At 40.4% G+C, this 23,608-nt stretch overlaps 1 protein-coding gene across 1 annotated transcript in view; it reads right to left on the bottom strand.

Moving 5' to 3' along the window:
* The window catches only part of LOC142455487 (disintegrin and metalloproteinase domain-containing protein 18-like), a 159,375-nt gene that overhangs the window by 42,573 nt on the left and 93,194 nt on the right, over window positions 1–23,608 (bottom strand). Inside the window, exon 13 of the mRNA XM_075557220.1 lies at window positions 15,134–15,239. Coding sequence (XP_075413335.1) covers window positions 15,134–15,239 — 106 coding nt within the window. The remainder of the gene's footprint in view (window positions 1–15,133; window positions 15,240–23,608) is intronic.

Here is a 23,608-nt window from a genome sequence, read left to right on the forward strand (position 1 = left end):
GGAGCACATCACAAGCATAATAATAATAATAAAGGATGAAATATATATCATTGGTTTAAAACTCAAACCCAAGTCTGATTGCTCAGCTCCAAGGAGCACATAGGTGGAGTCCTTAAGATAAATCAGCATAAGAAGAAACCTAGCTAAGAAATGCCAAAACTCAGCTACAGGGCCTAGTGACTTTGAGCAAACAAAGACCCGCTGTTGCAAGTGTCAACTTTAAACAGCACTGAGCTGCAGCCCAGTGACTGTGAGAGACAATTTCATTTGATTTTATTCTAGCTGGCCAGGGGAATAAAAAATAAAAATAACATCTTCTGATCTAGTAAGCACCAGTAGACTAGATAGGACAATAAGTCCAGCTTCCCTCTCAGTGATTCTACACATAGCTGGGGAGTTCCTGCCTGTCTTGGGGCCCTATACGGGGCTGTGGGAACACCCCAGTGTCCCCATCCCTGCCCCTGCTGCAGTGCTACATACAGCACAAGGCAGGTACACCAGCGAACTCCAGCACCCAAGTGCACCCAGGCCACGAGTGTGATATTTTGAAGTAATCCCACACAGCATCTGTGGAACCCTACATCAAATGGGTACACCATCCCGCTATCTTGAGGAAGAGCTGGAACTCCTCCAGCCTCACGGACAGGTGATCAAGTCTCAGTTATCCTCTTACCTACTACTCTATTTCTTCTCATCTTATTCACTAGCCCTTCTATCTTTCCCACCGCACTAAGTCTCAACGAGTTCAGGTTTGTGTTGGGGTTTATTTCTCTCTTTCTTCTTTTTTCCTTTTTTTCCTCTTTCCCCCCCTCTTTCTCCTTTTCTCTCCCACTCTCTATTGTCATATGTCACTTCTGGCTTCCAGGTCACTACCTTCTGCTTAGGGCAAATCAACCCAAATAGGAGGAACTCCAGCCTGCCCTCCGTGGGAATGCTGTACACAACATAAGGTAGCTGTGACAAACATCTACACCTTGCTGCGCTGCTGAGGAAACCCCCGTCAGACCTCTTAAGACAATCTCATCAACTAGGGCAATTCTGCCCAGCACCACTGGGTCACGGCATTAAAAGGGCACACCAACCTGCCATTTGGGGGCAGGGTCTAAACCTCTCTGGCCCTACATTCAAGCAATCAGGGATCAGCTATCTCCCTTTTTTTTTTTAAGGGTGTTGGTGGAGGTGGTGGTGGTGGGTGGTGTGGGTGGAGGTGGTAGTGGTGGTAGTGGTGATGGGTCGATCAGCTATCTCTTTATTCTTTATTTCCTCCTTCTCTCTCTCCTCCCTCTTTACCATCACAGCCAATCTTTGTGAACACAGTTGGGTTTTTTTCCCCTTCTTTTTCTTTATTCTATTTTTCTTTCTTTCCTCTTCCTGTCTTTGTTCTCTTCACTTCTATCTCTACTTGTATGATTCTCTCTGTTCCCTCTCCTTCCTTTCACATGCCACTGCTGGTTCCCAGACCCCTACACTCGGCCTACGGTCTACGGCAACCCTGTCCTCCAAGTGGGCAGCCTGATCCCTAAGACAGTGCTGCACACAGGACAAGTCAGTGTACACACAGCACAGCACAGGGCCAGCTATTACTTTAACTATTTTTAAAACTCTCTCCTTCTCCTTCCTTTTCTCTTATAATTTTTTTCCCTTAATTGCATTCTTCTTACACGTTTTCTTCTTTTCTCCTCTCCTGGTAGCTCTTCTCTATTTCCTACCACAGCCTCAGCAGATTTAGTTCTCCTTTTCAGTTGTTCTCTTTTCTTTCTTTCTTTTTTTACTGTTTTCACCTTTGTTTAAACTGCATTTTAGTTGTTCATGGTTGAGTTGATGTCAGTTTGCTTGGCATTATTGCCCCAGTTTGTGTCTTCCTCTTTCTCTCGTTTGCCTCTCCTTTCACTTTCCTTCCTCTCTCAAGACATTAGCAGCCTCCAGGCTACTCCCCTCTGCCTAGGGCAACTCTGAAGGCCCAACTGGGGGGAGCTCCCACCACATTTATTGGCTTGGAAAGTAGTTGGGGAATTCACACTGGTCCTCTTCCACACATCAAGCAGCAGTGGGTTCGACCCTACAAAAAGTGGGGGCATCACCAGCCTAAATCCTGAGACCCTACAAGTGATTGGGGGAAATGCCTGACAACCACTTGTGGGGTGCCACACTACCGCAGGAACATCCACCGAACCGCCAAGGCTATCTCTCTATCTATGATAATTCCCCTGCCAGCTACAGAGCTCTACACAAAGGAGGGTATACCTGAACACCCTCCTAAACACTACATTTTTAGAGAAAAGCATCACAGGCCAGCCAATGGCTCCTAGAACTGTGAAACCTACTTAGACAAAGGCCAGGAAAGTGACACCCTCGCGGGCCAACAACAACCCGACCAGTGTCACATGAGAGGAATATACAACATACATTCCAAGTAACGAAAAATTCTGGACGGCTAGGATAAGAGTGAAACCACAGGAAGATACCGCGATAGCCTGACCCCTCAGAACAGCTACCAGAATACTCCTCTAAAACAACACATAAACAGCAACCAGTTCTAACATCTTCAACTAAAAAGCAGGAAAAACAGAAAACAGTGATGGAAGAAGTTATGAACCTAACGATGTGCATAGAAGAAGCACATATTGACCTGCCACAAAAGGAACATTTTAAAATTTGCTTAAATTAATAAAGGATATGAGGGAAGCAATTCAGAAAAAGATGAAATGATAGAGGAGATAACAGCAACACAGGAAAGGGAAATACAAGAGTTAAAGGATGAAATAACAGAATTCAGTGATAAATTGACAGACCTTGTGAATAGGCTTAAGGAGGCAGAGAATCACACCAATGACCTAGAGGACAACCAAGCAGACCTCAGCAAATGGGAAAAACAGTCAAATAAGACAATCAAAGCAGCTGAAGAAAACTTTAGAGCCATTCCAGATGCTATGAAAAGAAACAATATTAGAATAATTAGACAACTGGAACAAGACACAACAAAGAAGTCAACAGTGACAATAGCAAGGGAATTCTTAGAAGAAAACGTCCCCAGCTTAATAAATGAAAATCAAGTAACCTTACAATAGCCTGAAAGAACACCAGCTAGACTGAATCCCAAGAAGAAATTACCAAGACACATAATTGTCAAACTATCAAACTAAGAGGAAAAGGAGATCATAAAAGCAGTTAGTAAAAGCAAACAGTCACATATGAAGGTACCCCAATAAGAGTATGTTCAGATCTATCAGCAGAAACGATGAAGAAGAGGATGGAATGGAGTAATATATTCCAAAAATTGAAGGAAAGCAATGCAAACCCAAGAATACTTTACCCAGCCATATTATTTATTAAGATAAATGGAGAATTAAGAGTCTTCCCAGACAGGAACAACCTCAAAGCATACATAAAAAGAAACCCAGGCCTACAAAAGATCCTTGCCAATCCAATATGGGCAGAAGATCAACACTCACCAAGGGCAAGTAAGAGATAATCACATAGAACAACTCCACCCATAGGGTGACAAAGAGGAAACAGCCCCCAGGATAGCATCAGCTCAATAGTAGAAAGAAGGCAAACGTAAACCACATACAAAAAAACAAACAGATAAGATAGGGAGATAGGAAAATATCCATCACAAAAGATACATGATAATATTACAGAGTCCACAAATGGATATAATAACACTGAATATCAATGGCCTGAACTCAAGCATTAAAAGGCAGAGTCTAACAGACTGACTCAGGAAACATAACCCATTGATCTGCTGCCTCCAGGAGACTCATCTGAAGCTTACAGACAAAAACTGATTGGGAATTAAAACCTGGAGAAAAATATACCAAACAAATGGTAATGCAAAACAAGCAGGGGTAGCGATCTTAATATCTGACCAAATTGACCTCAAGATACAGGCTGTAACAAGAGACAAGGAGGGGGACTATATAATGCTCCCGGGAACTATACACCAAGAACAGGTGAGCATAATAAACATATATGCTTCTAAATAGAGACCTGCGAAATTCGTAAAGCAAACACTCCAAAATATGAATAAAGAGATCACAGTCTCAAAAATTATAGTTGGTGACTTTAATATACCACTGTCTGAAAAAGACAGATCATTGGGAAAGAAACTCAACAAGGAGGCTACAGATATAAATAGCACCATTGGACATCTTGACTTGATAGATATTTTCAGAGCTTTCCACCCATATGCAAAATAAATCACATTCTTTTCAAGCCCACATGGCACATATTAAAAAATAGACCACATGCTGGGACAGTAAATTCAAGCACATAGAGATTATACAGATCTCTCTCTCTCTCTGATCATTGTGCCATAAAACTGGAAATTAACAGGACAGTGAAAAAAACAAAGGCAAACAATTAGAGGATGAACAATCTCCTATTGAAAAGGAGTTGGTATTGAACCAGATCAGAGATGAAATCAGGAAGTTTCTAGAAACCAATGAGAATGAAAATATAATGTACCAAAACCTGTGGGATACAGCAAAGGCATTTATCAGAGGAAGGCTGATAGCAATAAATGCACACATTAAAAAAGAAGAGAGACTCATGGATGATATGCTGACACTAAATTTACACCAATTAGAGCAGAGACAACAGAAAAACCCTACTAATAGCAAAAGGATAGATATAATAAAAATCAGAGCAGAGATACAGGAGAAGGAACACTATGGAAAAATTAATGCCGCTAAAAGTTGGTTCTTTGAAAGAATTAACCGAATTGATAGACCTCTGGCAAACCTAACCAAAGAAAGGAAGGAACAAACAACATTTGCAAGGAAGAGGGATGAAATGGGGGACATTACAATGAACCCCAATGAAATCAAAAGGATAATTACACAGTAATATGAAGGTCTATATTCTAACGAATTCACGACTTGGAAGACATGGACAAATATTTGGAAACACAATCCCTCCCTAGATTATCCCAGATGGATGTCAGCAACAACCTCAACAGACCCATAGCAAAGGAAGAAATAGAGAAGGTAATCAAGGGATTACCAACAAAAAAATCCCCTGGGCCAGATGGCTTCACAGGAGAATTCTACCAAGAATTCAGGGAAGAACTGACACTAATCCTATACAAACTTTTCCAGAACATAGAAAAAGCAGGAAAATCCCAAACTCTTTCTATGAAGCTAGTATAACTTTGATACCTAAAGTAGGCAAAGATGCTACAAGAATCAAGAACTATAGACCAATACCCCTAATGAACATCGATGCAAAAATCCTTAACAAAAGACTGGCCAATAGAATACAAAAGCATATTAAAAAATAATTCACCACGACGAAGTGAGATTCATACCAGGGATGCAGGGATGGTTCAACATACGAAAGACCATCAGCATTATTCACCGCATTGGCAGAAAAAATGATAAGAACCACAAGATAATATCAATAGATGCAGAAAAAACATTCGACAACATCCAACATGCATTCCTGTTTAAGGCACGTAAGAAGATAGGAATAGAAGGGAAATTCTTCAATATTATACAAGCCATATATGAAAAACCAACAGCTAATGTGGTAGTTAATGGAGAAAAGATGAAAACAATTCCACTGAAAAAGGGGACCAGACAAGGATGTCCCTTGTCCCCACTCCTATTTAACATCGTACTGGAGGTCCTAGCTAACAACATAAGACAAAGGAAAGATATTAAAGGTATTCAGCTGGGGAAGGAAGAGGCGAAATTATCATTATTTGCAGATGATATGATTATATATATTGAAGATCCCTTAAACTCCACAAGCGGAGTGTTGGAAGCAGAGTGACAGGATACAAAATCAACACATAGAAGTCTATTGGACTGCTCTACACATCAGACAAGAGACAGAAGAGACAATTAAAAAGGTCAATTGCCAAGCACAAATTGCCATACACAAATTGCCAAGCACAATTGCCAAGCACAATTTGCCAAGCACAAATCGAAATGCCTAGGGATATACCTTGACTAAAAAAATATGAAAGATTTGTATGAGGAAAATTATAAAATACTACTTCAAGAAATTAAGAGTGACCTCAACAAGTGGAAGAATATCCCATGCTCATGGATTGACAGACTGATTATAGTAAAGATGTTAGTTTTGCCCAAGGCACTATATAAATTCAATGCTATCCCGATATGAATACCATCATTCTTCTTCAAAGAATTGGAAAAACAGATTACCAATTTCATATGAAGAGGGGAGAAACCAAGAATTAGCAGAGAACTCCTCAAGAAGAAGGACAAAGTGGGAGGGCTTACTCAACCTGATTTTATCACGTACTATACAGCCACAGTAGTCAAAACAGTGTGGTACTGGCATAATGACAGATATTCATACTAATGGAAAAGAGCTGAAGACCCAGAAATAAAAACATCAGCATATAAGCAACTGATCTTTGATAAGGGCCCCAAAAATATAAAATGGGAAGCAGATGTCATCTTCAATAAATAGTGCTGGAAAAAATGGATATCTACCTGCAGAAAAATGAAACAAGGCCCTTTTCTCACTCCATGCACAAGAATAAACTCAAGGTGGCTCACAAACCTTGAGATAAAACCCCAAACAATTAGGGCCATCAATGAGGGAATTGTGACAAACCTGAGAACTTTGGCACAGGGAATACATAGGCTATCAGAAAGAGGGAAGGATACAAACACAGCAGACTCACAAACAGACAAGTGGGATCTACTGAAGATAAGACACCTGTGTACATCGAAAGAATTCACCAGGGGAGTAATAAGAGAGTCCACCGACTGGGAAAACATCTTTAGCAATGACACATCAGACAAAGGCCTTAGTACTGAAATCTCCAATACTTTGCAAGCTTGCAATAAGATTCTGTGAAACTGCTGTTTAGGTCCTTTGCCCACTATACAGCAGTTTCACAGAATCTGAAATCCTAATGGCCAATAAACATCATAGAAAATGTTCCCGATCATTAGCCATAAGAGAAATGCAAATCAAAACAACTATGAGATACCACCTAACACCCTCAAAGATAGCCCAATTCAAAATATTAGAAAGCAACAAGTGTTGGAGGGGCTGTGGTGAGACAGGAACTCTCGTCCACTGCTGGTGGACCAGTAGGTATGTATAGCCACTATAGAAATCAATTTGGCGATATCTAAAACAAATGGAAATCGAGCTACCATATGACCCAGCAATCTCCCTACTGGGCATATACCCAGAAGAGGAAAGAATCAAACCACAGCCAATGTTCACTGTGCTCCAATGTTCACTGCGGCACAGTTCACAATCACAAGGAATTGGAAACAACCCAAATTTCTATCAACAGACAAATGGATTAAAAAATTGTGGTACATACATAGAATGGAGTACTACGCATCACTAAAAAGCAGTGATGAACACATGAAGCATATTGCCACATGGGAAAAAATGGATGAAATTTTGCTAAGGACAAACATAACATGACTGCTGAGGTACATATATATATATGAAAGAACAGAAAGGTAAATGCAAAGGGGGCACAGGGAAAAAGCTACTGTATACAAACACTCCAGGGGTGAGGTCCAGGTAGTATGGCAGGAGCCATACCGAATCTAAGGGTACATATGGTAGCTAACTAAAATGGGAGTGGGGGGAGAAAGGGGAAAGAAAAAAAAAGATGTGTGATGGGGGAATAGGGCACTGTCTCACCCAAGGGGAGGGTATTGCTTGTGTCTCCACAGGTAAAGAGGGACCAGATTTAAAGTCAGTGCCAGATAAATGCAGTGTGCCGACAAGGAGTGGGGAGGCAGTGAAGGGGCCTGAAGGCTTGGCCCCCATACCAGCTACGTGGAAAACTGCCCCTCTCTCCAGAAGAATTTACTTGAGAGGACACCACTGAAGCTGCAGCTAGGGAAGAGGGGCATGTTTGATCAGAGCAAATGGGAGCAAATGAAGGAGGAGGAAGGGAGAGTGGAGCACATCCTGGCCCATCAGGCCTGGAGGACGATATCCCCGCTCTGAACAGCCAATGGACAGAGTGGTCAATATGACTGATCCCACTATGAGACATGCCATCCCTTGATGGCCCTGGGCCCTAAGGGGGACAACACTGGAGACTCAGGGCCAGGACTGGCCCAGACTGACCCTGTGACACTGAGGCAGACCACTAAAAGCATGTGGCAGAGGAACCGTGGGAGCAGAGCAGGGAGCCCCTGAGGGAGTACAAAGGACAGACTCTGGGGCCAAAGCATGGTACCCCATTGGACCTGGCTGAAGGACATGCCTACAGATCAAAATTTAGACCTTGATCTAGTTACAGGTTTTTCTTTCTTTTTAATATTTTTATTTTAATTAAGTTATTCTTCTATTGGTAATTGGTTTCCTTTTTTGTTGTTGTTGTCATTGCTGTGTTCTCACTCATTGCCTATCTTGCTATGATGTGATTTTTGGTACATATTATTATCTCTAAAGATCTATCTAGACAAGATAGATTGCATGAGTAGTCTGGAGGAGAAAACAACAGGACCAATGTTTTCCTGGGGGACAAGTGAGAGTGGGAGGAAGGGGTAAGAAGGTGGTGCTCACCAACCCAGGGACAGGGAATCAATAAGTAATCCAAAAACAGTACCAAGGAGGGTGTGAGAGGCCTGGTAGGGATTCAGCAGGGGCAAGGTAATTGAGAGAAACTACTGAAACCCAAATGAAGGCTGAGCATAATAGTGGACCAAGAGGTAAGTAAAAGGAAATAGAGGAAAGAACTAGGTGAAAAGGGGTATTTATAGAGGTATAAAGACTGGAATGTACATTTGTAAATATATTTATATAAGAGTTAGGGAAACAGATCTATGTGCATATATTTATAGGTTTAGTATAAAGGCACCAGATGGACATTGGGCCTCCACTCAAGCACTTACTCAATGCAAGAACACTTTGTTTTATTAAATTGGCATTCCAGGATGCACACTTTCCCAACACGATTGCTGAAGAAAAATGTGTGTATATGCAAATGTGCTGAAGAAAGCTGAACGTGCCCAGCTATCAAAAGATATAGCGTCTGGGGTATTAAAGGCTTGAATATAAACAAGTAGCCATCTAGCTGAGGAGCATCAAAGCACACATGGAAGAAGCACACCAGCCTGTCTGACCACGAGGTGTAGAAGGGACCAATTATCAGACATCAAAGAACTAAAAATCATATAAGTGGGTGCCCATCTTCCTGATATGATCACTGGAGACAAACATGTGCATAAGCAAATGTGGTGAAGAAAACTGATGGTGCCCGGGTATCAAAAGATATAGCGTCTGGGGTCTTAAGGGCTCAAAGATAAATAAGTGGCCATCTAGTTCAGAAGCAACGAAGCCCACATGGAAGAAACACACCAACCTGTGTGACCGCGAGCTGTCGAAGTGATCAGGTATCAAGCATCAGGAACAAAAATCATATCATTGTAAATGTGGGTGAGTGCAGAGTGGAGACTCAAAGCCCATTTGTAGCCAACTGGACACCCCCTTACTGAAGGGTTGTGGGGAGGAGATGAGCCAGTCAGGGTGCAGGGTAGCAACGATGAAACGTAACTTTCCTCTAGTTCTTAAATGCTTCCTCCCCCGGCCCCACTATCATGATCCCAATTCTACCTTACAAATCTGGCCAGACCAGAGGATGTACATAGGTACAGATAGCAACTGGAAACACAGGGAGTCCAGGATAGATGATTCCTTCAGGAGCAGTGGTGAGAGGGGCGATGTCTGTAAGGTGGAGAGAATGTGGAGTAGAAAGGGTGAACTGATTACAAGAATCTACATATAGCCTCCTCCCTGGGGGATGGACAGCAGAGAAGAAGGCGGGGGTAGACATGAGACAGTGTAACATATGACAAAATAATAATAATTTATGAATGATGAAGGGTTCATGAGGTAGCGGGGAGTGGGGAGGAAGGGGGACAAGGAGCAGCAGATATTAGGGCTCAAGTAGAAGGCAAATGTTTTGAGGATGATGATGGCAACAAATGTACATATGTTCTTGACACAATGGATGGATGGATGGATGGATTGTGATAAGAATATACAAGCCCCCAATAAGATGATTAAAAATATATAGGAACTATGAGATGCTCTCCATGCTACAAAAGTGCAAAGGAGCTATCACATTAGACGCCTTATTCAGCTACTGAAAATTTAAGATATAACAATATCTCAGGACTAGGTCAAGGGAAATTATATTCATCACATCTAGAACTTGAAATAACTAAAGTCAATAGCATCTCATTCTCAAAGGAACAAACCAAACCAAGCTAAACTCAGTGTCAGGGAGTCAATGCTGACTCAGATAAATCCCATGGAGCAGGATGGAATTTCCCCTGTGGGTTTCTGAGACTGTAACTTTTTAAGGAAGTAGTAAGCCCAGTAATTTTTTTGCATAAATGTCATATTTTCAGTAGTTCCAAGTTCTTAATTTCCCTTCTATAGTGTGGATATTTTTCACTGTGTTCAGTAGTGTGTGCTTTGTATAGAGTCCTTTAGTTTGTCCTTTTTTTTTTCATTGAGGATCTTAATTATTGTGTGATTTATTTTAAGGTCTTTGATCCATTCTGACTTTATTTTAGTACATGGTGTGAGGTTATGGATCTTATTTCCTTCTTTTGCAGGTGAAGATTAGTTTGTCCAGCTCCACTATTGAAAAAGTTGTCTCCCATTTAATGTGTTTTAGTTCTTTATCAAAAATTAAATTTCTATAGGTACTTGGTTGTATTTCTGGGTTTTCATTTCTAATCCATGGATCTTCATATCTATTGTTGTACCAGTACCTTGCTGTGTGGATTATCATGGTTACATAGTAGATTTTAAGATCCGTTAGTACTTTGCTTTTATTTATAATAGTACTTTATTTATCCTAGGTTTCTTTTATTTACAAATAAATCTAGCAATTAGTTAGCTTTTCTATTTCTTTGAAAAATTGTGCTGAGATTTGGATCAGAATTACATTGATTTTTCAAAGTAATTTGATAGCATTGACATTTTCACAGTATTTAGCCTGCCTATTCCAGAACTTGGTAACTTATTTCATTTGTGTAAGTTTGTTTAGGTTTCTTGAAGGAGTATTTTTTAGTTTCTCTGTGTAAGTCTTTTGCTTCTCTGGTAAGATTTATTCCTAAATATTTGATCTTTTGTGTTTTCTTTAATCATTTTATTAGGGGTTCATGCAACTCTTATCACAATCCATACATACATCAATTGTGTAAAGTACATTTTTATATTCGTTGCCCTCATCATTCTCAAAACATTTGCTCTCCACCCAAGCCCCTGGCATCAGAGCCTCATTTGGGCCCCTCCAGCCCCACTCCCCTCTCCCTCATGAACCCTTGATAATTTATAAATTATCATTTTGTCATATCTTGCTCTGTCCTATGTCTCCCTTCATTCACTTTTCTGTTGCCTGTCCCCAAGGGAGGAGGTGACATATAGATCCTTGAAATCGGTTCCCCCTTTCCAACCCATCCTCCCTATGCCCTCCTACTCACACCACTTGTCCTGAGGGGATCATCTGCCCTGGATTCCCTGTGTTTCCAGTTTCCATCTGTACCAGTGTACAACCTCTGGTCTTGCCAGACTTGTAAGGTGGAATTCGGATCATGACAGTGGGGGGGGGACGGTGGAGGGGAAGAGCATTTAGGAATTTGAGGAAAGTTGTATTTTTCATCGTTGCTACATCGCACCCTGACTGGCTTGTCTCCTCTCCAAGACCCTTCTGTAAGGGGATGTCCAGTGGCCTACAAATGGACTTTGGGTCTCCATTCTGCACTCCCCCCTTCATTCACTATGGTTGGATTTTTTGTTCTGATGATGCCTGATACCTGATCTCTTTGACACCTTGTGATCACACAGGCTGATGTGCTTCTTCCATGTGGGCTTTGTTGCTTCTGAGCTAGATGGCCGCTTGTTTACCTTCTAGTCTTTAATACACCAGACGCTATATCTTTTGATAGCTGGGCACCATCAGCTTTCTTTGCCACATTTGCTTATGCACCCATTTGTCTTTAGCAGTCATATCAGGGAGGTGAGCACACAATGATATGATTTTTTGTTCTTTGATGCCTGATAACTGATCCCTTCAGCACCTCTTGGTCACACAGGCTGGTGTGCTTCTTCCATGTGGGCTTTGTTGCTTCTGAGCCTGATGGCCGCTTGTTTACCTTCAAGCCTTTAATAAAACCCCAGATGCTATATCTTTTGATAGTCGGGCACCATCAGCTTTTTTCACCATATTTGGTTGTTCACCCTCTTTGTCTTCAGTGGTTGTGTCGGGAAGGTGAGCATCACAGTATGCCAATTTAATAGAAGAAAGTATTTTTGAATTGAAGGAATACTTGAGTGGAGGCCCAATGTCCTTCTGCTACCTTAATACTAAACCTATAAATCTATGCACATAGATCGTCTTTTGTGTTGTTATTATAAATGGCATTTTAAATATACTTTTTCAGCAGCAGCATCCTTAATATAAAAGAATCTTACTGATTTCTGTAGATCTTATACACTGCTATGCTGCCAATTTTTTCAGTTAGTTGAAGCATTTTTGAAATTGAATCTTTGGAAATTTTCTATGGATAGGATTATGTCATTCACAAATAAAGAAATATTTTTCTGTACCTGTGTGAACACTTTTAATTTATTTCTGATGTCTTAAAACGTCCATAATTATATTAAATAATAGTGGTAATAAAGAGCAACCTTGCTTAGTTCCCAATGTAAAGAGATTATTTCAATTTATCTCCATTCAGTGAGATACAGGTTATTAGTTTCACACATACACATATGGTTTAGAAATTTCCTCTAAGTATGTACAAGCAAGCTTGCTGAATGTAAGAAGTCTTTGAAACACTTGATGAGCAAGGTCTAAGATGGCAGCTCCAATATAGATTACAACTCAATATAAAGGAAATCATTATTCTCACATCTGGACCCTGCAGGTAACATCATGATAAATGAAGGAGTTGAAGTTGTTAAGGATTTCATGTTGCTTGGATTAGCAATCAATAGTCATGGAAACAGCAGGCAGGAGATCAAAGGGTGCATTTCATTGGGTAAATCTGCTGCACAAGACCACTTTAAGTGTTGAAAAGTAAGGTTGTTATTTGAGGAACAAAATGTGCTCCTGATCCAAGACATGGTTTCTTCAATCTTTTCATATACAAAGAAACCTTAGATATTGAATAAGGAAGAGTGAAGAAAAAGAAACGCAATTGAAATACAGTGTTGGCAAGGAATTTTCTAAGTACCATCGGTTTCCAAAAGAGCAAACAAATCTTGGTGGAGATAGAGCCTGAATGCAAAGATGTCTCTTTATGTTGGACATTTTATCAGTTCAAATTCAATCTCATGTAATTCCATTTCAGGGAATTGTATATACTGCTATTATCTAAGACCAGTCCCTGGAGAAGCGCATCATGCTTGGTAAAGTAGAGGGCAAAGAAAAAGTGGAAGACCTTCAACAAGGTAGTTGATACAATGACTGCGGGGACGAGCCTGAAGGTAATACTTGTGTGGAGGGAAAGGACTGAGCACTATTTTGGTTTGTGGTACACAGGGCTTCTATTCATCTGAACTGAATCAATAGTACCCAACAACAACATCTTTCTATGGAATATGCTCATATTGTGAATTGGTCTTACATGATAGATCTCAGTACTCTGAAAATGTTGTTCAAACACTTCCTCCAATATCCATACAGGAATTATTCACTAGAATTCTTGGAATGTATTTTTCTTTATCTGAAAAGGACCACAACCTGCTTAATACAGTTAAGTCTTACTATTCAAATTAAATCCCATGTAATTCTATTTCAGACATTTGTATATACAGTTGTCATCTAAAATAAAGCTAAGTTTTAATTAGATCATGCTTGCAAATTCTTTCATCTTCCCTTTACTTCTCCTCTAATTATTTAGAATGGTAGCAAAAAAGAAGAAGACCCCGAAGAGATGCATTGAGGCAAAGGCTATAAAAAATGGGCTTACAGCATAACAATTTTGAGGGTGTTATATGATCAGGCAGGGTTTCATTTTGTTCTACAAATGTTCTCAGAAGTCAGAACTGATCTGATGACTTAGAACCACAACATAATATCTGAGATTAAGTATGTATTTTTTATAGCATAGGGATTTCTTTTATTGGATTTTATGAATTCTTTACTCTGGCTTTTAATAAATTTGTTCTACTATATTCTAGGACTAAGTTGCACCTGATCCAAGACATGGTATTTCCAGTTGCCTCATATCCATGTGAAAGTTGGCCATTGAAAAAATAAGACAGAAAATCAATCCATGTATTTTAATTATGGGACTAGCAAAGAATATTGAAAATACCATGAACTGCCAAAAGAAGAAACAAATCTGCCTTGGAGGAAATAAGCCAGAATGCTCCTTAGAGGAAAGGATGGCAAGACCTTGGATATGTCAGGAGAGACCAGTCCCAGAGAAGGACATCACGCTTGCTTAACTAGTGGGCAGAAAATAAGAGAAAGACTTTAACAAGATAGATCGACACAGTGGCTGCACGGAGGGACTCAAAAGTAAGAACATAGGGTCGCTATGAGTTAGAACTATCTTGATGTCACTAAACAACAGCATATTTAATTGGGAGCCCTTGTAAAGTAATGGGTTGCTCATTGGTCAGCAGTTTGAACCCACCATCTGCTCCACAGCAGAAAGAGGAGGCTTTCTTCTCCCATAAAGAGTTATAGTCTCAGAAACCAACAGGGGCAGGACTACCCTGTCCTATAGGATTGCAGTGAATTGGGATCAGCTTTATGACCATAAGTAAGAGTGATATTTAAGTACTCCAAGTTTAATTACATATGTATTTCCTTGATTTATATACCAATGCTTCAGAAACAAGCAGCATAAACAGAAAGTATTTTAAAAATGAAAACTTTCTTTTTGGATTGCTGTCACTTACAGGTTTAACTTTTAATATTCAATATAGTATCAGAGGCTGTGTTTTTGTCAGTCTATACACAATTACTCCCTTTAGTGATAAACATGTCTTCTTGTAATCTAGTTTCAATATTGGAAGGTATCAGGGAAAATTAGCGAAAAATAAAACCCTTAATTGCAAAGATATAAAGTGGTATTTGAAAAATATTGTTGTTATATAATTGACACTACAAGATCAATATATGTAACAAACATTATGTACATACTTGTGCTCACAAGGTAATGATTGTGAATTTTTAAGACCACAGTCTGCAGTTCTATCGTGCAGAGAATTGAGCTCTTCAAAACAGGCTTGTGGAGCACCTTCAGCACCTGAAAAGCAAACATGTCAGTTAAATCTTCACTCTGGATCCAAATGAAAACATTTTGCAATGAACGAGTAACAAAACTTTTATTTCAAAATCAAATCATTATATCGACTGCCCATTATGCTTTTATTTGAAATGAATGCGATTAGAAAGGATGGTTATTTTATCCAATATAAAACAAAAAGTCACAATGATTGTAGCACACCATGCTAATATGTAGAACACTTTTGTTATTCCTCTATGAGAGAGATGGCATTTTCTCACCCCAGAGATATTATATGTGCATTTGTCATTTGTTATTATAAAAGATTATAAACATGTCTCTTGCAGCAGAACCTTTGGAATCACTATATGTTTTATATTCTCTTTATCTTCTGATGTGTGTATAGTAGAGGCTCACCCGTCAGATTGTGTAACAGCTAAACAGCTGTGTGAAATATTTAAACCTGGGAGATTTGGGGTGTGCTAGCATTTCATGAAATAGAAATTAGTACCTAAAAGGAGAGTACTATTTAAAAAGAAAGAAATAAAACATACGTGGCATTGGTATTGGATCCTGGTATAGCTGGTGAAAAAAATTATTGTCAGAAGCCAAAAGGAAAGTGATTTATACTCAGCAGTAATGAATCTCTCTTCCAAAAACTTTGAAGAGAAATAAAGATTCATATGAATCAGTTGCCTTAGGCCATCAATGAAAAAAGAATTCACTGCCCTGGGGCAGATTCTAACTCACAGGGACCATATGGGACAGGACAGAACTGCCCCTGTGGGTTTCTGAGACTACTCTTTATGGGAGTTGTGGCAGTTAGATTTCATGCCAACTTCATATGTTTGAAAATGGAATCCAACCTGTCAATGATGCCATTGTTGGGGGTAGCTTTTTTATAAGGAGAAATGGGGGAACACCTCTCTCTCTCTCTCTCTCTGTCTCTCTTTGCCACTTCACTTTCCTGCTTGCTTCCAGGGGTAGCCCACATAGAACCAGAGAGTTGTCTGAACCCTGCCCCCTTTCCTCTGAATGTGGATCCATGTCACTCTATACCCATCAGCCTCAGCGCTTCCTGAATCCCGCATCACCATTATGCAGCATCAGCCTGCAGCAGCGTGAGTCTGAAGAGGAGGAACCCAACTTGCATCAAACTTATGAACCTGAGTTGAACTAGAGTGGGATGCCTTCTTGATATAAACCTTACACACACACACACACATCACTTATTTTGTTACTCTAGACAACAGAGCTTAACATAGAAGTAGAAAGCCCATCAGAATGGAATAAAGAGTTAGACACATTTTAAAGCAGCATGCTCAACTCAGTCCCGCTTGGTGGTCCACGTGAGGATGTGGAGATGGGAAACGCAGGAGCAAGGGAGCGGGGAAGGAGGACAGGGGGCGAAAAGACAGGGGAGAGAGTGACAGGGAAGAGAGAACTCTTTATTTCTAACCAAGGCATATAAATCTTTGGGGGGGGGGATGCAAATCCCCAATTACAGGTAAAGACATATGTCACAGGAAGGGGCTGTACCATAGGTAATGCAATAATGGGAGTGGGACCATAGGGTATACATAGATCTTAGAGTCAGATGGCAGCCCAACTTTGGATGTCACTGAGCAGGTTTGACCTGTTCTCTGGCTCTCCATGGAAACAATCACTATCCTTATCAGTAGGGTGTGAGCCCCACCTACACTAGACCAGACAGTAGTCTGATAGCCAAATGCCTTCAGGGAGAAGATCTCTAAGCATCTGACCTCCCACCAAGTGCTAGTGCTGGCAAACAACCTCTAATGTTTGGCTTATCTTTTGGGGAGACAATGATGGGGAAAGTCTTTTTATATCCCACATACACTAACCTGTGGATTACTGAAAGCACTCACATTCCTTTCCCTTTCCCACTTGCAGGTGCTGCTTTTAGTTACCATGGAGTCATGAGCTGATAAAGCCCTCCAAGGTTGATGCCTGCAACTGCTCCAGGAGGATTTCGATGCTGTGACCCTATGAACGCTGAGCACCAGGTCTGCCTTCTAAGGTACCTCTGGGATGACTCAAACTTTGGGACTAATAATTTTGGTGATTAGCCAGCTGCTTAACTATGCCATCCAAGGAAGCTCCTTTGTCCATACACGACTATATTAGCTGGAAACACAAACACTTTAGAAAAAAACTGGCATTCTAATTTTTGCACATTCAGGTCACTCAGCAACCAGCAGGGCTTATTATTTTTTATGCCATTCTAATTTATAATTCCTTTATCACAAATGAATGACTCCCATAAATCTAACCATATCACTTAGTGTCTTGGAAAGCACTAAGCTCACGATGAGAAGATATGAACACCTGGTTACTTTGTGTTCCAAAGTTAGATTCTCCATCTCTCCCATCCATAGTGGCATGCTCAGAGTTATTTTCTAAAGTGGTATAATTTTCCACTTTAGATGGCATGGCCTTGCTCTAGAACCCAAAAAGACTTTGCATTATATTTCTTCCGAAGATGCTTGCTTTAAACTCTATTTATCATTTTTGCTCAGCTACTAAACTGCTGTGTGTCATACTGTGGTGGCTTGTGTGTTACTGTGATCATGAAAGCTAGGCCATCAATAGTTGAAATATTAACAAGGTCACTTAAAGTGAATAGGTTTCAGCAAATCTTCCAGACTAATAACAAACCATGAATGTGTTTGGACCGAGTCTGGTCTGTGGGTGTTTGGGGCAAGTCTGGACTGTGTAGCCAATCCCTACATACCAAGAAGCTGGTCTATGAAGGACTCAGGCTCTGTAGCTGCAGCACCAGTTGGGTCGCAGAACCCGCCCAGGACCTCAAGATGCTCCTGTCCCTTTCTCTGCTCTCCCTTCTCCTCCTGGGAGTTCTTTCCCTGCCTCAATAAAATCTTTCTCAACTTCACATTCCTGGCTGAATTCTATCTCTGTTCTGCATCTCTGTTTTTCACCTCTCAGAATGAAGAATCAACGGACCACTTCAGATAATTGTTAGGTGCCATCAAGTCAGTCCCTACCCATAGCAACCCTATGCACAACAGAATGAGATACTGTCTAATCTACATCAGCCTCACAATTGTTGCTAGGCTGGAGCCCATTGCTGGATCCACAGCGTCACACTCCATCTAACTGTGGATTTTCCTCTTCTGTGCCGGCCTTCTACTGGTCTCTCCTGATGAGATATCTAAAGTATGTAAGATGAAGTCTCACCATCCTTGCCTCTATGGAATACTGTGTATTTCTTGCAAGAAAGATTTGTTCGTCTTTTTTTTGCAGTCCTTGGTACTTTCAATATTCTTCTCCAGCACAATTCAAATGCATCAATTCTTCTTTTGTCTTCCGTATTCAATGTCCAACTATCACTTGCACATGAACCAATTGAAAATATCATGGCTTGGGTCAGGCACAACGTAGTGCTCAAAGTAACCGCCCTGATTTTCAATACTTTAACAAAGTCTTGTTCAACAGATTTGCCCAATGAAATACATCATTTAATCTCTTGACTACTGCTTATGTGAGCATTGAATATGGATCCAAAAAATACAAAATCCTTGACAACTTCAAACTTATCTCCATTTATCATCATGCTACCTATTGGTCCAGTCATGAAGATTGTGTTATTCTTCACATTGAGATGTAATCCATAATGAAGGCTCCAATCCTTGAGATTCATCAGCAAGTGCTTCAAGTCCTCCTCACTCTAATTAAGCAAATGTGTGTCAACTGTATATCAGAAGTTAAGTTGGAAAATATGAAATATAGAAAAAACTTTGAAATAGAAAAAAGATGGACACCAGCAACTTGCAGTACCAGCAACTGATTCATAGTAAATGCAGTTTTCCAAAAATACAAATAGTGACTATATATGTTGACATCTCCGGATGGAATAAATAGAAAAAATTGGTTATGTCTATGGGAAGAGACGGCGGAGCAGCTAAATTTCAGCAGCTAAAAGCAGGTCAGGAGCTAATGGTGGCAGAGATCGTCAATTGCTCCTATGTATGTATAGGTTGAAGTTGAAGAAAATTCAAACAAGTCCACAAGAACCAAAATACAACATTGAGTTTACCCCATCTAAAATTTTAGAACATCTCAAGAACAGATTTGCTTTATTAAACACTAATGGGAAAAGACCTGGTGAATTATGTAAGAACAAGAACATCATTCATGAAGAAAGCAAAGAATTATTTTAACAATAGAAAAAAATATTCACTGTAGAGTAACTAAGGCAAATGGAAGAAACGATGAAGTCAGTGGCTGAACAGAGAATTTGAAGGACAGTTACATTATCCTGAGTTGACTAGAGAGACAAATCCAGTAACATTCATATATGTATAAGAGCTTTATTTCAAGAAATAAGTATATATATATATCAAGAAACCATCCCAGCCTAGTCCAACTTAAGTCTATAAATCCTATAATTGTCCATAAGTCCCTCTGCAGTAGCCACATGCTATGATGCAGAATGTAGGAATATCACAGCAAGTGGGTGTAAAGTCATGTGGATACAATGTCATTGGAAGCATGACAGTGCTCCAGCAGCTCTCAGGGGGTCCAGAAAGCAGGAAGGTGGAGGTGGAGGGAGAGGCCAGCCTCCAAAGAGGGATATATCTTGGTTTCACTGTCAAGGGAGGTCATCAGTCGGCGACCTGACTAACAAGCTAAATTGCTCCCATATATTCTTTCAGATGACATGTTGGCACAACAAAATGCCAGAAGTTCAAGAAGACAAGGTCAAATATTATAGTGAAATGGGCAAAGACCTAGAGTTAGAAAACTAAAGGGGAAGAACAGACTCAGCTTACCTTAAACTGAAAGAACTCAAGAAAAGAAAAAAATTCAATGCAATATGAAAGGACTCGATGGAAGCATCAAAGGAGGATGGAAAGAACACACAGAGCCACTGTGCCAAAAATAGCTAGTTGGCATTCCACCACTTCAGGAAGTGTCATATGCTCAAGAACCAAGAGTTCTGAAAGAAGTTTAAACCACACTGAAAGCGTTACCCAAAAATAAGACCCCAGGAATTGATAGAACATCAATTGAAATGCATCAACAAGCTCATGAACTGCTCTAAGCACTCTATTTACCTGGAAATTTGAGTGACAAATACTTTATCAACTGACTGAAAGATACGCTCACTGGTACCCATTCCAAAGAAAGGTGATCTAACAGCATGCTCAAATTATAGGACAATATCACTGATAACACATACAAGAAAAATTTTGCTGAAGATCATCCCACACAGTTGCAATAGTGCATTGCTAGAGGTTCTGACTGGATTCAGAAGAGGACAGGGAACAAGCGATATCATTGCTGATGTCAGATGGATCCTGGATGAAAGCAGAGAATCCTAGAAAGATGTTTACTTGTATTCATGGACTATGCAAAATTATTTAACTGTATGCATCATAACAAACTATGGATAACCTTGAGAAGAATGAGCATTTCAGAGTACTTCCTTATATTCGTGTACATTGATAAAGAGACAGTTGTACAATCAGAATGAGAAAGTATTGCACAATATAAATTAAGGAAAGGTGTGTGTCAGGGGTGTATCCTTTCACCATACTTAATCAATCAAAGTGGCTGGATTAGATGAAGAAAATGTGGTATTGGGGTTGGAGGAAGGCTTATTAACAACCTGAGATAAGCTGATGACACAACCTTGCTTGCTGAAAATTAGGACTTGACCAAAATCCTCACAACTGGACCAATAGGTAACATCATGATAACTCAAGAAAAGATTGAAGTTGTCAAGGATTTTGCCCTTCTTAGTTCCACAATCAGTCTTCCTGGAAGTATTAGGAAGTCAAAGAACATATTGCATTGGGAAAATCTGCTGCACAAGACTCTTTAAAGTGTTGACAAGCAAGAATTACTTTGAAGACTAAAGTGCCCCAGAATTAAGCCATGTTATTTTCATTGTCATATTTCACTTCATTCTTTTGCAAGTGAAAGTTGGACATCAAAATAAGATAATTAAAGAAAAACTGCTTCACTTGAATTATGGTATTGGTGAAAAATATTTCCAGTATCATGGACTACCAAAAAGACTAACTGATCTGTCTTGGAATAAATACATCCAGAATTTTCTTTAGGTACAAGTTTGCAAGTTGTTGTCCCATGTACTTTGGACATATTATCAGGACAGGCAAATCTTGCAGAATGACATCATGCTTGGTAAAGCAGAGGTCCAGTAAAAAAGAGAAATGCAAACTGGCATTTCATGATGCTCACCTTCCCGACACAATCGCTGAAGACAAAGCGGGTGCATAAGCAAATGTGGTGAAAAAAGCTGATGGTGCCTGGCTATCAAAGGATATAGCATCTGGGGTCTTAAAGGCTTGAAAGTAAACAACCGGCCTTCTAGCTCAGAAGCAACAAAGCCCACATGGAGGAAGCACACCAGCCTGTGTGATCATGAGGTGTCAATGGAATCAGGTATCAGACATCAAAGAGCCAAAAATCTTATTATTGTGAATGAGGAAGAGTACGCCATGGGAACTCATAGCCCACCTGTAGGCAACTGGACATCCTCTTACAGAAAAATCTTGGGGAGGAGATGAGCCAGTCAGGGTGCAGGGTAGCAATGAAGAAACATACAACTTTCCTCTAGTTCCTAAATGCTTCCTCCCCACCCACTCTCATGATCCCAATTCTATCTTACAAATCTGGCTAGACCAGAATATGTACATTGGTACAGATAAGAACTGGAAACACAGGGAATCCAGGACAGATGATCCCTTCGGGACCAGTGGTGAGAGTGGTGATACTGGGAGGGTGGAGGGAGGGTGGGGTAGAAAGGGAGAACCGATTATAAGGATCTACCTTTAACCTCCTCCCTTGGGGACAGACAACAGAAAAGTGGGTGAAGGGAGACGTTCCACAGTGTAAGATATGACTAAATAACAATTTATAAATTATCAAGGGTTTATGAGGGAGGGGGAGGGAGAGTGTTGAGGGAGGGGGGAAAATGAGGAGCTGATGTCAGAGGATTAAGGGGAGAGCAAATGTTTTGAGAATGATGAGGGCAATGAAGGTGCAAATGTGCTTTACACAATTGATGTGTGTATGGATTGTGATAAGAGTTGTATAAACCCATAATAAAATGATTTTAAAAGAGAGAGAGAAATGCCCTTGAGGAGGTGAGCTGACACAGTGGCTGCAACAATGGGCTCAAACATAAGAACAATTGTGAGGACGGAGAAGAAGCAGGCAGTGTTTTGTTCTGTTGTACGTACTCAGTATGAATTGGAGCTGACTTGATAGCACCTAACAACAGCAATGACAATGACAGGTTCAGATTGGAGAATAAGTTTAAATCCCACAAGATCCAACAGACAGCACTGAGTAGATTCCACCTGAGTTTAGAAGCCACCACGGGAACAGATGAACAGATTTGATGCATTGATCATTAATGACCACAGACAAGATGAGCTGTGGGACGACATCCAGATCATCACCCATGAAGAAAGCAAACAGTCACTATACAGAAGGGAAAGAAAGACGAACTTGGATGTCAGAAGCAGGTCAGACACTTGCTGTTGAGTGCAGAGTCAACTGAGTGAAAAATGATGAAACAAAAGAGCTGAAAAGATCATTACAATGGACAGGTCAAGAAGACATAATAAAACATTATAATGAAACATAAGAATATCTGCAGTTAGAAAAGCAAACAGAAAAGCAAACAGAAGGAACGCAGCATGTCTCCACCAGAGAGAAGTAAAGAAAGGCCAGCCGTGGGCTGAGACACAAGGACTCTATAGGCAAGATGCCGAGGGATGAGACACAAGGACTCTACAGGCAAGATGCCGAGGGATGTGGAATGCATCAGAGAAAGACGGAAGAATTACATCGAGTCACTCTACACAATAATATTTACACTAGACCATTTCAATAGGTAGCATATAATCAAGAACTTGAGGTTTTGAAGAAAGAATTGCAAGCTGCTGGGAGGGCATTCTGAAAAACAAGCATGCAGTGACTGGTGGAATGCCAACTAAAATGTTTCAGCAAGGGAGCGCAGAACTGGGAGCACTCCACTTGGCTATCCCGGGAAAAGCCAGTGGCACGGGATGGTGAAGAGGGACGTGGGCACATGTTGTAAGTTCAAAAGCTTTCGGAGATATCTAGTGATACAAATTCTGAGGGATATATTTGCACTGTCTCAAGAGTCCACATCCCATTTTTCTCCAAACGGAATCATGATTTTGATGGAACAGACCTGTTGTTTGGGAATTTCATCTTTCGGGGAGCTCCCCCACCTCACAATTAGTGTCCAGCTTTGGGTAGCCTTCTGTTTTAAAGAGGTGAGGCTCTTCACATGAATTCACAGGAAGACCTCTTCTACATTCACATTCCAATTTCAAATGCACAGA

The sequence above is a fragment of the Tenrec ecaudatus genome, chromosome 8 (assembly GCF_050624435.1).
Source record: "Tenrec ecaudatus isolate mTenEca1 chromosome 8, mTenEca1.hap1, whole genome shotgun sequence".
NCBI lineage: Eukaryota > Metazoa > Chordata > Mammalia > Afrosoricida > Tenrecidae > Tenrec > Tenrec ecaudatus.